The sequence below is a fragment of the Diadema setosum genome, chromosome 3 (assembly GCF_964275005.1).
Source record: "Diadema setosum chromosome 3, eeDiaSeto1, whole genome shotgun sequence".
In the NCBI taxonomy this organism is placed as follows: domain Eukaryota; kingdom Metazoa; phylum Echinodermata; class Echinoidea; order Diadematoida; family Diadematidae; genus Diadema; species Diadema setosum.
In genome coordinates, this window is record NC_092687.1 from 43,274,006 (window position 1) to 43,288,226 (window position 14,221).

Here is a 14,221-nt window from a genome sequence, read left to right on the forward strand (position 1 = left end):
TTTTAATCAATAAAACCCAAAAATAATCATGCTTTTATGAAATTTGCCTGTAAACACAGTTTGCATTGAAAATGTACACAAATTCACTTTTTTGAGCAATTTTTGGTCTGACATGCACGTGCATATTTATGCGCAACTTCGGAACCGCACACCCGGGCATCGCAAATTTGGTGTCAAAAGATGCGGGAGACTCGAAAGAAAAAAGTCATGAAACGTCGCGGCGATAGCTTCTCGCGATAGCGATACATCGCGCGAAACGTCGAGGGGGGGGGGCCTCGGAGGCCCCCCCCCCCCGGCCTAGTTAGGGTTAAAATTTTGCTTGCTCAAGTAAAGCAGACAAACGTCTCTGCCGAAATGTATGCTTTCCATTCAAAATCTGTGGTATCTGTAAATGGGGATGAATCCCGAGTAAGAACAGACATTTTGGGTTGGAAGATTGGTGAACACAAAGATGTCATTGTCGGAACTATATACACACTAAGAACATTTTATGAAAACAGATGCTAAGGGGGCATTGAGCGATGGCAATATGCAGCAACGAGTAAAAAGCCTATGAACATGTTGGCATGATGTGCAAGAAAAAAAGCAGGAGAGGACGGCAAACTAGCCTTCGATTCCTGTCCCGTCCGCGTCATCTACATCAGATCCTTTCACGTTCCGTCGCCTAAGCGTGTCTGGTAGCGGATCCTCATCTGCACCGATGTTCTCAACTTCCGATTCGTCGTCGCTGTCAACCTCCTCGTCATCCTGCTCATCATAATCAGCCTCGACGTCGACAATGTTCATTTTGTTGGGCCGTCGCTCCTCGATGTCAGAGTCTCTTTGTTCGACATCATTTTCCTCCTCAGAGCTTCTGTCCATAGACACCTCGATGCCGTCGCCGATGAGGAGGTCCTCCTCATCGCTCAGGTCTTCAACGTCCACATCCACGTCGGCCTCATTGGCATCCATGTCCTGGTCGTTCACCTCTGGTTTGGTGAGGTTAGAGAGCACGACTGCAGGGTCATCCTTTTCGTTTGCTGCCGAGAGCAGGAAATGGAAAGTAATAAAAATGCGGTTCAATGAATATCTTGATGTTCTCTACTTTTTTTTTTTCTTCAAAGTGTATACAACTTCACCACACCAAGAGCAAAACTGTCTAGTATAATGTGCCTGGACACAACTTTATTGTACAGCATACAAAACGCTCACTTGATAATGACCACAATCGACTTGCTCATTACTGTGACTTTCTTGTGTTGGTATGTACAGTGTAGGTGGACCACTTCATCAGGTTTGAAATATGTAGCACCCTGCTCGGGTTTGAATTTTCTTCAGTTTGTATCCCTCTTACAAATAAGATTTGTAAGATCGCAAATAATACTGCTGACCTGCAATAGGAATTTAACAAACATGTCAGAAAAAATGAACCACGGCACTCGAACCTGTCGTCTACTGCTTTCAGGGCAGCGACACTACCACCAGGCTATCCCTGGTTGCTGACAGTGACACGATGAACATGGAACATATAACCAAGCTCCGAAATTCTGATATTGTTACGTTAAGTTGTCCAAGGCGGTGAAGGCTAGACAGTATTAAGTAGAGGGAAGGTTGAGGCTTGCATTTTCTTCAGTTTGTCTCCCTCTAACAAATAAAATTTGTAAAATCACAACTGCTGACCTGTTATATAAATCTAACAAACATGTTGGAAAAAAAAGGAACCATGAGACTCGAACCTGTCATGTACTACTTTCCGGACGGAGACACTACCACCAGACTGTCCCTGGTAGCCAGCAGTGAAGCTCCTGCTCTTTGCAATCATAGTGAATGAAATAATGTATGTTCTGCTACATGCAAGAGTCGTGAGTAATGCACACTTGCAACCTCCATTTAATTTTCTACCTGAGGGACAGAGTGCTTTGCACGATTTGGGCTAAAAGCTTTGACCCCTTTTTTTCTCCCGCAGTGGGATACGACTGGGCGGGGCAGGACGCATACGAATACCTACCAACTCTAAAACTCAGTTGAAAGAAATTACTGGGAGGAAAATAATGCAAAAATAGGAATTCCCAGCTATCTCAGATACATCACTATATGCTGATGTTGACAAAGAACAGGGACACTGGGTTGAATGAATTTTCTTCTTTTTGAAGACTGATGAATATTATGTTATGTAATGTTGACCCAAAAAATGAAGCTTCTACTTTCACCAAAAAAAAAAAGGAGAAAAATTCAATACTAAGATGGAGGATGTATATAAGTGATCAGTGTTGAAGTAGTAGTCATGATAAAAGATATTTATGTCAATGTAGGGCAATTTGTCAATCAGTTGCAATGAAAACATCTTGAAGGAAGAATTTCATGAATTTGAATAATTACTCAGTACCCACTGCATACTATAAGGATTAGAACCAACACTTACTGTCAGGCGGAAGCTCGGTGGTTTTAGTGGATGACACCCGTCCAGAGATCAGGAGGTCGTAGGTTCGAATCCTGCTCGAGTATGTACGCCCAGGAATTCTGTTATCACGGCTACTACTAAAACACTGATCAATTCAGTGCTTATTTACGTCAATGTAGGGCAATTTGTCAATCACTTGCAAGAATAAGTTGGAGGATTTGGCAGGTATGCAAGTATGTTACTGAACAAGGCAAACATAGGAACACAAGGCTGAATGATACTTCTTTCCTACAAAGAATAGCACTGTTCCTACTGAAAAAAAAAAAAAAATGAAAAACAGAGCAGTTGGAATGTATGAAGGATTGGGCGGGGCCCACTTACAGGCGAGATGCTGTGTGACCCGGTTCATAGCCACACCCATGTTGTTCATCATGTCCATCATCCTCTGCATCGTCTTCTCCGTCTCCTCCAGCCGCTTCTTCAGGACGTCAACTTCCTCTTCCGAGCCTGGTGGGAGAAAGAAAAGAAAAGAGTCTGATCAACCCATTGGGGATGAATACTGTGAATACTCGGGCAGGTGTCTATGAGGAATGCGTGTTGTAGCAAAATCCAACCATCCTCAATGGGTTAAAAGGTGACTTTCAGGTACCTGTCAAGTCTGATAGAGTAACAATGGGATAATCTACCCCAAAGGAAAAATGGTATCACGGCGATAAGGCCAAACTATTTTCAACAAAAATAAAGCAATAAAATCAGGGTGAGGCCTATACGCCAGCACAAGCAAATTATTGTCGGTCTTTCCAACTCAAGAGAATCACCTGCCTGACCAACACTTATAATCATGTATGAGACTATGCAATGTGCCAAAAGAAACCTAAAAGAAAAGCCCACAACATTTTTGAGGAAGCAATGTGTGTACACAGCAATGTAGGGCACATTTCCCTCTCTTTTCAAGTACATGTAATCTAGAAAGAGGACATGTACTATAATGTCTGGCGCCCTCACCTGATGACTTCTTGCTAGGAGAGAGGTCAACTTTGTTGGAAGAAGCCCTCCTGGGTTCCCCCTTCCTCCAGTCTGGGTAGTTTGCTGCCCTCAGCTCAGCCGCTAGCTGTCGCTGTAGCTTCTCCTCCTGTTCGCGCTGGAGACTGGGCCCGTCCTGGTAACCATTGTCACGGAAACCCCAGCCCCCGCCACTGCTGCCCCTGTTGTTGGACGATGGGGACTTGTCCTTCAGGAAAACCTGGTTGAGGATGGAGTGGGTATGATATTCAGGTACACTGTAGGTGGTTTCACAGTCAAACCATGAATTCTTTCTTGAATGAGAGAGTAGTCCTACTGAGGAAGTTGACAAAGTGCTTAGCGGACTTTCAAGATTACAAATTCAAGAAAGAATATGTGACGGCCCACCTCAAAACCCACAAAAAGTTGCAGATTAGGATTCTTTGTAATGGACCAAGCTGTTATTTGGGTTCACTAACTCAATTTTTTTTTAAGTTTGCTTTACTTGGAAGAGCAATCTTCTTTTCTAACAACTGTAAAACTTTGCCGGCTAAAATAAAAATCTAAAACTAAATATTAGCAGTTTTATTTCTTTTCTTCTGAGAGTGTGGGGAAATAGACTATATTTCCACTGATATCTTCAGGGCAGCATGCTTGAGTGTGCATAATCTTTGAATAGTCTTTTCTCCCTTATCTACACCGTATGCAGTTGCACTTCCCTACTCTCTCTTCTTATAGTCACTTTTTGAATGGGTTAAGACTGTAAAGTTTCAACAAGTTAGGTATCAATTCAAAGCTAAGAGTTTGTATTATTTCAAACAATGTAGAAAAGCGGAAATTCATTTTGGCCTACGTTTTGTGGGTTTTGAGCTAGGCAGTAATGTGTTACATACCGGTACCTAGGGTCAATCTCTTACCTTGTAGATGACATAACCAAAATAGACAAAGATTCCCACGGCATAGACAGGGAGTACCGTTCCCATCATGCCTCGGCCCCGAGATGACTCCTGCTGCGACTGTGCCATGAAGGAGGACGAGTCAACCGGACCTGTGGAGAAAAAAAGAACCACAGCTCTCAAGACACCATACCACATATTTACTGTGATGTTGTTACGCACCTTGAACACAAACACAGCTTGTGGTGACATTAAGGGTAGCTGCACCCCTTAACCATAATCCCACCGGGTTTTTTGAGGGACTTGCAGGGGGGGCCTTTTTGGTCCCCCCCCCCCCCCCTTCAGATCTCGGTCGTGGATCGTGCGATCCTCACAAAAATTTGCACTAGGCCAGAAGCCAATGGAATCTACAAGACTGTAAAGTTAGATTTTCAAATTTTAATTCATGTATTTTTTATAAATTAATTTATGCTATCATGTAACTTTTAATGCAAAAATACATTTTTTTTTTGCCTATAAATCAAAAAATAAAGTTCCAAGACTTCTAATTTTTGGTGAACATATTCTTTTCAATATCCTCAACAATAATATTGAAGCAAATATTCGGCTTCATAATTATTTCTTATGTATTTCATTGTTTATTGAATTTCTTATGTATTTCCTTGTTTTTTACTCTTTGTTTTTGTTTTTTCATTAAAATTTGTCACAGAAACTTTTTTAAAGCATAATCAGGCTAAAATAAATCATGATCAGCCTTTGAAAGTAAAAATATTTATTTTTACATGAATTAATTGCAAAAACACAATTTACATTGGATTTGTACACTTGGGGTCAACAAATTTTTTTCAAAGGGGTGTGGCTTCAAAACGGTATGCCCGGGAGCAACAAATTTGGTCTCAAAAGTTGTGCGATACTTGAAAGAAAAAAGTCATAAAATGTCGCAGTGAGAGCATCAAGGGTTGCGGAATAATCACACGAAATGTCGCGGGGGGGGGGGGGGGGGGGGCAAAATACCTCCTACCCCGGTGGGAATAGGGTTAACCCATTGAGGATGGGTTGATTTTGCTTCGACACGCATTTCCCATAGACGCTTGCCCGAGTATACTCGGGACTCGTCCTTTATGGGTTAAATACCACTCTCTTCTACTTAATATTTCCTTTTGGCTTAACATGGTTTATTCATTCAAGTGTATGGCACAGTGTGTGCCTGGTTGACACTGGTATGGATGTGCTGGTATCAACCAGGAACACACTGTGCCATATGCTCAAATGAATGAATCAATGAAGATACCATTTTATGGCCATGGTATGGTTCAGGCAACTTAAGCCACATTTCGACATAAATATAATACATACACTTTGTATAATGTAACATGATCAAGAAAATATAAGGAGATTTCCACAAAATTTCATTTTTTCATGAAAAAGTACACATTCCCTCAACTTGTTACTGACATGTTAAGGGTAAAATCATTCCCCCTGCTTTCTGAAAGTTAAAGTCAAGCGCTCTTTATTATGAATGTGAAAGATGTTGAATTTTCTTTACATTGTACAATGATTGATACATTGTACAAACATGTACATCACTGTGCATACAATGGCAAAAAGTGTTGTATTGTAGTCTTCACATCCAGAAAAGGTTGTGCCAAACCTGAAAAAAAAAAAAAAAAAATCATACCTGTTGAACAGATAAACCCAATTTTCCTCACACTTGGCTGATAGCATGTGTTCTACTAGTATCACTGCATTCCCTAAATTCACCTACAGTATACATAGGCTTAATTTTCCTTCATCATCAGTGTGGTTACAGTAAACTACATTTCAATATGTTTCTGCTGGCAACATAGCTTGAATTCCCGCTGGCTTCTACTCCTTGACAAGATTTCAACACTCCTTTAAAGTTGATTGGTTTACTCACTTGGACGTGCCCCTCCCATTGGTTGCTTCCCGGACCCTGGGCCAGGCCCCGCCCCCATGTTCATCCTGCCTCGGGCCCCGCCCCCTGGACGCATGTGCGGTGGGTACTCTGTAGGGGAGAAGAGATGCACAGAACATGAAATAGAATGTGCAGTAAACACAGCAAACGTCTTGATAGGGTACCCATACACTCCAATTTTCCAGTTGGTGGACAGCTTTAGAAGTCAGAACCAGAGGCCATAGCACGAAAGTTAGAAAACTAAAATCTATTAATACAACCATATCACGCCACAAGTCTACTCTGTTTGCACCTTGCAAAGAACTGGAACTCCTTACCACTACATACCAGACACATTGCGTCAATAGAGCATCAAGTGTAAATCAGAGGGTGAGTAAAATTTCAGGCAAATTGTGAAATATTTGTGTCTATTATTCACCTGTATTCACCTGTCTTGTCGGGCTTCTGGAAAGACAATACGGTAGTCTTGTAATGCCCTCCCACTTTCTGCAAGACTCCGCTGATGTATTGATAGAAAAACATTAGGGTGTCGATGTGTTGGACACCCAAGCCTAACTAACGTTAGACACTCTAGACCTAGGGGCTTATAATACAAGTGTATGTAGTGGTCTACTGAAATATGTAGAGTACATTGTACACTTGTACACATGTATACAATGTAGAGTTTACATGACCGAATAGTGGAATAGATCTAGAGTAGCGGACCCAGTTTGCGGCAGGTTAAGGCCTTTTCAAGGGTATTTAGTAGTATTCTGGTAAAACGGGCAACAGAAATTAAATATATATATATATTTTTTTTAATTGGAAGAGGTTCACTTGTACCACCTCTTGACACTGCATCACAATTTTGTATGGTGGACAATTACCCTAGTCATAATAATCAATTTTATGCAGAAAATTTGCAACCACCAAGAGGACCCGGTTTGCGGCAGGGGGGTGTCCAGTTTGCAGCATCCCACACAAAAATCTCCCCTGATTTCTTCAAACATTAAAATTTTGCAAAAACCAAATATTTTTTGATGGTCCAACTAGTTTTCAGCTTGTTTAAAGTTAGATCACTTTATTTGGATTCATTATCTTGATCCTTCACGATGTCATAGTTTTTCAAGATCGCATGTATTTCATAAATTTCCACCCATTTTGACATGCAAAATAGTGCTATGTGTATGTGTAAATCCCATAGAGGTGCCGCAAACTGACCCATCCCGACATTTTGGTCACTGTTGAAATCCTCAAAACTGACAAAGGAAATGAATTTTAGAATATTTAACACTGTTACACAAGGAATCCTTACCATGTCACGCCGCTCTTTTCATAGTATTAGAAAAGATTTTGTATAAAGATACACACAAGGGATGATGGTGGTTGCCTAGCAACAGAACAAAATCTTAACGTTTCGTTAAGAAAGTCATAGATCTAGAGTTCTAGGCCTACATTGTACATGTACTTTTTTTAAAAACAGCGTGACACAGACGGTTTAAATGAGAATTATGAAGGCCATCATCCGAGTTATTTCATGATTCTGGTATCAAAAGAAAGCTCTTCAGTTGCTCTTCAATTAAAACAATTTAGAAAAAAAGAAATACCCTTAGAACTACTTTTGAAGATGATATGGTTAGAGATGCCTACTAACAACTAGAAAATAGGGGTGCCGCAAACTGGTGCCCCGACTCCAGACTAGAGTGTCTGGATCTAATTTCAACTTGGGTTGTACCCTACACAGCATGCAGCAGAAGATTTTGTGGTAGAAACCCTAACAATAACAATTAACATTCACCTCGACCCCTTTTTATAATTAGGCACATCTCTAACTGATAACAACTCTGAACTACATGTACAACGTACAGTGTATGTAGGCTATCTTGTATCTACCGTAGGTGACGGTCAGGTGTCTTTTTTTTTTCTTCTTCTTCTTCTTCATTAAAGGGGAAGGCTAGTAACTGATCAGTGGGAATCAGTGGAAATGCTGGGAGATGATTGTTCCAATCCTTATGGGATTCATTCAAGAGTACATTATATATCTATTGTTGTGTGAACATTATTTGCTTCAGAATGGTCTCATATTAAAGTAATGTGCAGTTTAATGTTTCCAGCTAAGCGTCCCTGGTCAGTGACGGGGCATTAAACTGCACATTACTTGAATATGAGACCATTCTGAAGCAAATAATTTTCACACAACAATAGATATACACCATACAATGTATGGTTGGGTGTTCATAATATCGGACACCTAACGTTTTTCTATCAATAGAAACGTGAAAAATCTCACAATTTGCCTGAAATTTTACTCACGTGTGGAGAAAATACTCCGGATTCACAAGCGCGCACTGAAAATACGATCTGAGGTACGCGCTCTAGATGGCGGCTTCGAACGCGTGGGGTGTCATTTTTTCCGCACTCAGTTGCCGGGCTCATATTGACCGACCACCCCGCCCTCTATTGACAATACGTATAAAGCGTACTTAAACGCATTTTTTTCGACAAGCTGCTGTTTTTTTCTAGTCGTAATTTTTTTCCCCAATAATATTTGAATATATTTTGAATCCTTCGATATTACTTTTGAAGGACTGTTTGATGAATTTGACTTGATTTTCATTAGGAAACTTTTCATCGTAATTGAAATAAATTAGATGAGTCGGTTTGTTTTTTCACATTCATTTCTCGTTTCTGCATCAACTCGTACGGTCGTAGTGGGAGCCGGGCGACAAAATGTTTATGTCATGTGTATGTGTAACGTGTGTGCACGATCGTACAAGCGGCGGTGACAATTTTGCGGTCAAAATCGTCAAATTTATTACGGAAGGAGGATACTCTACATCTGACAACGAGTCAGCAAAGGTAGGCCTAGTTATATGTAGTTACACGATAAACCTTATTCGATTTTGCTAAATTTCGGTAATTTAGAGGGAATACTTTGTAGTTGTTTCGCCACATTTTACTCGGTAGCGTAGCCCAGTGAAGAATCGAACACCGTTGCGCGTAGTCCCATGCATACATTTTCTTTCTGTACGCGCAATGCCATTATAATGCGCGGTCGGTCGTTATGGACCCGGTCGGTGGGTTGGACCCCTACCATACTCTTGAATGAATCCCATAAGGATTGGAACAATCATCTCCCAGCATTTCCACTGATTCCCACTGATCAGTTACTAGCCTTCCCCTTTAAATTCCAAGTCCCTTTACATGCTTTAGGTACCTGCAATTATCAATTATCATCAAAGCCGTTTCTGCAAAGTGCACTGCCAACCTCTCTACCAAAGTGACAGAAATCCAACAGAATAATCATCTTGTTGATTTGTGGTCGCTAACATGGAAGAAGTTTGCTGTCTTTGCTGTGTGCTGTCTAACTAGTCTCTAGGCAAACAGCTCTTATTTTCACTAGCTACACCCTGCTCATGCTGCTGTACAATAGCTGGCTGTGGCAGCCACGGGCCGTGGAGGCCGAACGAACGTGCTGAGCTTGATCTGCACCTGCAGCAGCTGCAAATGTACCAACAGCCGCACACAAACTTGTACGTGCATGCTCTTGTAGAACACCACATGTATTGTACGATCGGTCCCTAGTTCTTGTATGTACACAGCCGCAATAATGGGTCCTCGCCTCGGTACAGTCGCGGCATCCACGATTGTAAATAACAGCGAATGGAGCTTGGTGGAGGAGAAAATTAATATTAAAGCTAATGTTACAGCTCATCCGTCCATATTTACCTGGTATTGGTTCCTTCTCAGGTTTCGGGGGAGATCCTCCGAGCCATTGCTGAAATATCGTGCTGAAGATTGTGGGATAGAGAATCGCATTGCAGATTATCATGATAGTAAACACAAAACAGGCTGTGTGATAGAACGCCATTTTGACAACAGTAGCGCGTGTGTGGTTCAGTGTGGTTATCGGATACCCGCTTGGTTTGCCTCCTCGCGGATCACATAGAAACTCCGGGCTTCGGCAGCATCGGTTAATAAAGGTCGGCTTGAAAATATCCGATTATCCGGGGTAGAACCTGCAGCAGTGAAAGGTGGATCGCCAGTTCTACTGTATTATACCCCACTGACAGTTGAGTGGCTTGCACACACAGTTCTGTGCTTGCATATCACAATGGTTGGATGCTGCAGAGCTGCAAGGTTTATTGCGATAACATATCAGAAATATTTTTCCTGTAGGCCCACAGTGTAGGGCCTAACTAAAATCAAAGAACCAAAAAAAGTTGCAGAGGTATAGGCCCTATAAACCTAAATTCAGAAATGAGAGCAATATAGGCCTTTGAAATCACACTTTTCCCTCAGTGTTGTTGCGGCTTAAGAATATAAAAACAACATTTGATATTAACCTCTAAATACACTCAGCCAAGAAAAAAAAAAAGAAAAGAAAGAAAGAAAGTAAACACTTTTTCAAGTTCATCTTTCTCACAGATTATTTGGCTAATAATGGTGTTTTATATACCATGTTAAAGGTTATTACTGTACATTGTATGTAACTGGCTATCAAACTAGTAGGTTAATAAATAAAAGGGAAACTTACGCATGAGTGAACACATTCGTTTTTCTCTTCCAAGGCACAACATTTAAAATTACAAAAATGGACAAGTTGTTATTAAAGCATACATGTGCTCTTTCCTTGTAACAATGAGAACCGAAGACAAATTCATCAAATGAACTCCAACTGCATGCGTGATATTTAAATTCAATAAAGATGGACAAAATATTTTTCAAAATGTTATCGGTCAAACAGATGAACTCGCAGGAAATTTTCTTTTTTAATCGGTATTCTTCAATTTAATTTCAAGTTCCGTTTTGACGTATACATTTTCGCGACACTTATTGAAGAATGATATTATAGGCCTATATGGGCTTAAATTATACAAGCAATGGAAGTGTGAAATAATATTATTTAGATGTGTGGGTGTTTCTGAAAGATCACCCGGCGGAAATCATCCTGCGATGGTTACATGCTGGGGTGGATCCAGGAATTCCGTAAAGGGTGCTGGGGTGGGGGAGGGGGGCGCAAAGCAAGGAGGTTTAATTGGCAAAAACAAAGGTTGAATCAATGGGGGAGAATACGCCCCGTGCGCCGTTTTAATAAAAAGAATTAAGACAAATTAACGGGCGCCCCCTGGATCCGCCACTTCATAATTATGGAATACGTTAAAGGATGTGTACAGTTCTGGTCGAGCTGAGGATTTAGCTTTTAACGTTTTGCGAGAAGCCCATCAGAAACCACTCTATGAGATGTTAAAGAGCATGCAATTCTACTGAGGGGTATATCAAAAGTTTATTTGATGAAAATCGGTTTGAAATGGCGGAGATATCAAAAAAACAAGGTAAAACAAAGAGATCCTAATAAAAGGCGTGGCCTGTCACCTTTTATTATTATCACTTTTTTTGGATATCTCATGCAGCCATTTGAAAACCAATTTTCATCAAATAAACGTTGAATCCTTCTTAAAATTACATGCTCATTCATATTTCATAAGATGTTTCTCATTATCTCACTTAGGAATATTCAAAACATGAATCCCCACCTCAACCAGTACTTTGCAGTCCCTTTAATACCAAGGAAAAATATATATGCGCTGCGCAGCCTAAAGAAATTGGCAAAGAAGAGTATTAGAAAGTGAAAGAGAGCGAGGAAGGAAGAGAAATAAAAAAAAAAAGTGGGATAAAGAAAATACATGCCATGTATAATTTTTATCCTCATGCACAAACACACACCAATAAGCCTCGATCGACTCAACAGTGTGATGTTAGTTTTAAGTTTTTAAGTGACCAACAAAACGAAAATAAGATTCACAAAGGACAGCGAAACGAAGGGACTTAGATAACTCTGTCCCCCACCTTGATATCTATCGATATATTCACACATTAGGGTTATGGCTATCGATATCTTGATGATAATAATTATCAACTTTATGTGGTTCTAGTTTTGCATTAATACATGCATGTGTAAAATGCTCTGTCATAAGCTCTATCACAACTCAAAGCTGTGGATGACAGGAGAAATGCTCAAAATTACTTAAAGATGACTTTGGCTTGTAATGACCTTGGCTTGAAATGACCTTTGGGGTAAATAATCTAAATAGTGTGACACATCGCGACGGAAGTTGTGATAGTGTTGTTTCATTCTTAAAGGACGATAATGTATACCATTCTCCCAGAGTTCTTTTTTTTTTCTTACCGTATAGTGAGGTATCGAATAAAAATGAATTTGAGTTGCACGGACGGCTGACTTACTAGCCTATAGCGTGATATCGCAGGGTTTTTTTTTTTTTCGTCAACAATCGTGTGCTGTTGCGTATGTCGAGATGGTACTTGAAGACCGTTACATCCAGTATTTGATTAAAAAAATCAAAACAAATGGTTGAGGAGCAACACTAAAGATTCATAATTTTCAGAGACTATAAGAGCTTCATCCATGAGAGTCCAAAATTTACCGCAGTTGTGTTACTTTAATTACTACCGGCACTCTCTATAAGGCTCCAGCTAAATGCTATAGTTTCAAGCACTAATTGCACGACAGTGCAGAAATGCAAATACACGTAAATGCATTATAACCATAATTTTAGTTTTATTAGCAAACACTGACATACGAGACTCGAGCGCTGTGGTTCATAGTATTGGTGAAGAGTCTATTTTCTCCATTTTTTTTTTTTTTTGGTCACATGCGTATGATATTATCTTTGCTGTATCACATTGGCCTAGTAAATAATGATGACGTGTTAATGACGGTGCATGGAAGGCATGTGTACAATGAATGCAAAATGTGACGCAGACAGAAATTACTTCAGGTTTGTTACCATGGTTACAGACCTTTATTCTTCTTTCCGCTATACTTGTCGCCATTGTCTAGCCACAATTAACAATGCATGTGTAACCTATTATAGTCACATCCAACTGGAGCCCATGGAAGACCAGCTTAACGTAGCTGAATGTGGGCTATCCAGCCATCTTCTCAGGTGGAAAATGAACAAACAAACAAAATATTGAACAAAAAGTCACGGTGAATGTGTAATGTAGGTCTCTATTATTCGCCGCTGCTCTTTCTGGACCACTCGAAAGAGTGATGTATTTGGATTCAGGATAGACAAATATGGACACCCATGACACTAATAGCTGAGGATGGGACCATGCTGGTCTGATATGCAAGGATGACTGATAGTGACTTAAAGTATTATAATGCGTTGTCCGAGAGTTAGAAAAAATATGAAAAGTACAAACGTTTTGTAACACCCAACCAGTTCCATGAGATTATTATCTTTCAGTTACTGACTTTTCCACCATCATTTATTTTCTCATCCTTACACAATAGATTGATGTTTCCGTTTCTAATGATTATGCGTTCGTTTAAAGTGGTGGAAGAACGTATCTTGGACATTCTTATGATTATACTACCCCTTAAGCGGCATGCTCTTTTAAATCTGTTTCCCCAGTGACTGCATCTCTCTCTCTCTCTCTCTCTCCTCCCTCTCTAATTCTCTCCCTGTCTCTCCCTCCCTCCCTCTTTCTTTCGTTCTTTCTTTCTTTCTCTCTTTCTTGATTTTCTTTTTCTGTAAATGCGTGTGACACGTTGACTATAACAGGGGAGACGTCCGGGTCTGTAGTTAATATTACACGGGTATAATAATAGTCATGATCACTATTCTTCTCAAAATATAAACATGCAATCATAACTACATGATTTTTAAAGCGTTATCACATCCAGACGTATTATCAAACGATCTTTGTGTGCGAATTTTCATCATGGCTGAACACCTTATTTTGGATTAATTGAAATACAGCTTTTCACCTCTCTGAGTAAACGAAATGATTAAAAAAAAAAAGGTTGAATAATCAATATTCTTTTATTACATCAAAACCGTTCCTCTTCAGTTAATGACGAGAATGTGTGTGAAAGAAGTGTGTCCTTGGCATCTTTTTCTGGGAGTATGATAGCACCATTGGTTTCTGAGTGTTTATTGAATACATTTTGTTTACGTAATTGAAATATGTACCTGGTCAAGTTGTTATACAGTGTAA

At 40.1% G+C, this 14,221-nt stretch overlaps 1 protein-coding gene across 1 annotated transcript; it reads right to left on the reverse strand.

Annotated features, from left to right (window-relative positions):
• Window positions 1-313: 313 nt before the first annotated feature.
• On the reverse strand, window positions 314-10,064 carry LOC140246895 (uncharacterized). Its single transcript, XM_072326218.1, has 6 exons — window positions 9,923-10,064; window positions 6,197-6,304; window positions 4,300-4,517; window positions 3,365-3,623; window positions 2,762-2,914; window positions 314-1,019 (listed from the first exon to the last, which is right to left on the reverse strand). The coding sequence occupies exons 1-6, from the start codon at window positions 10,062-10,064 to the stop codon at window positions 604-606; spliced, it is 1,296 nt and encodes a 431-aa protein (XP_072182319.1). The 3' UTR covers window positions 314-603.
• Window positions 10,065-14,221: the final 4,157 nt, after the last annotated feature.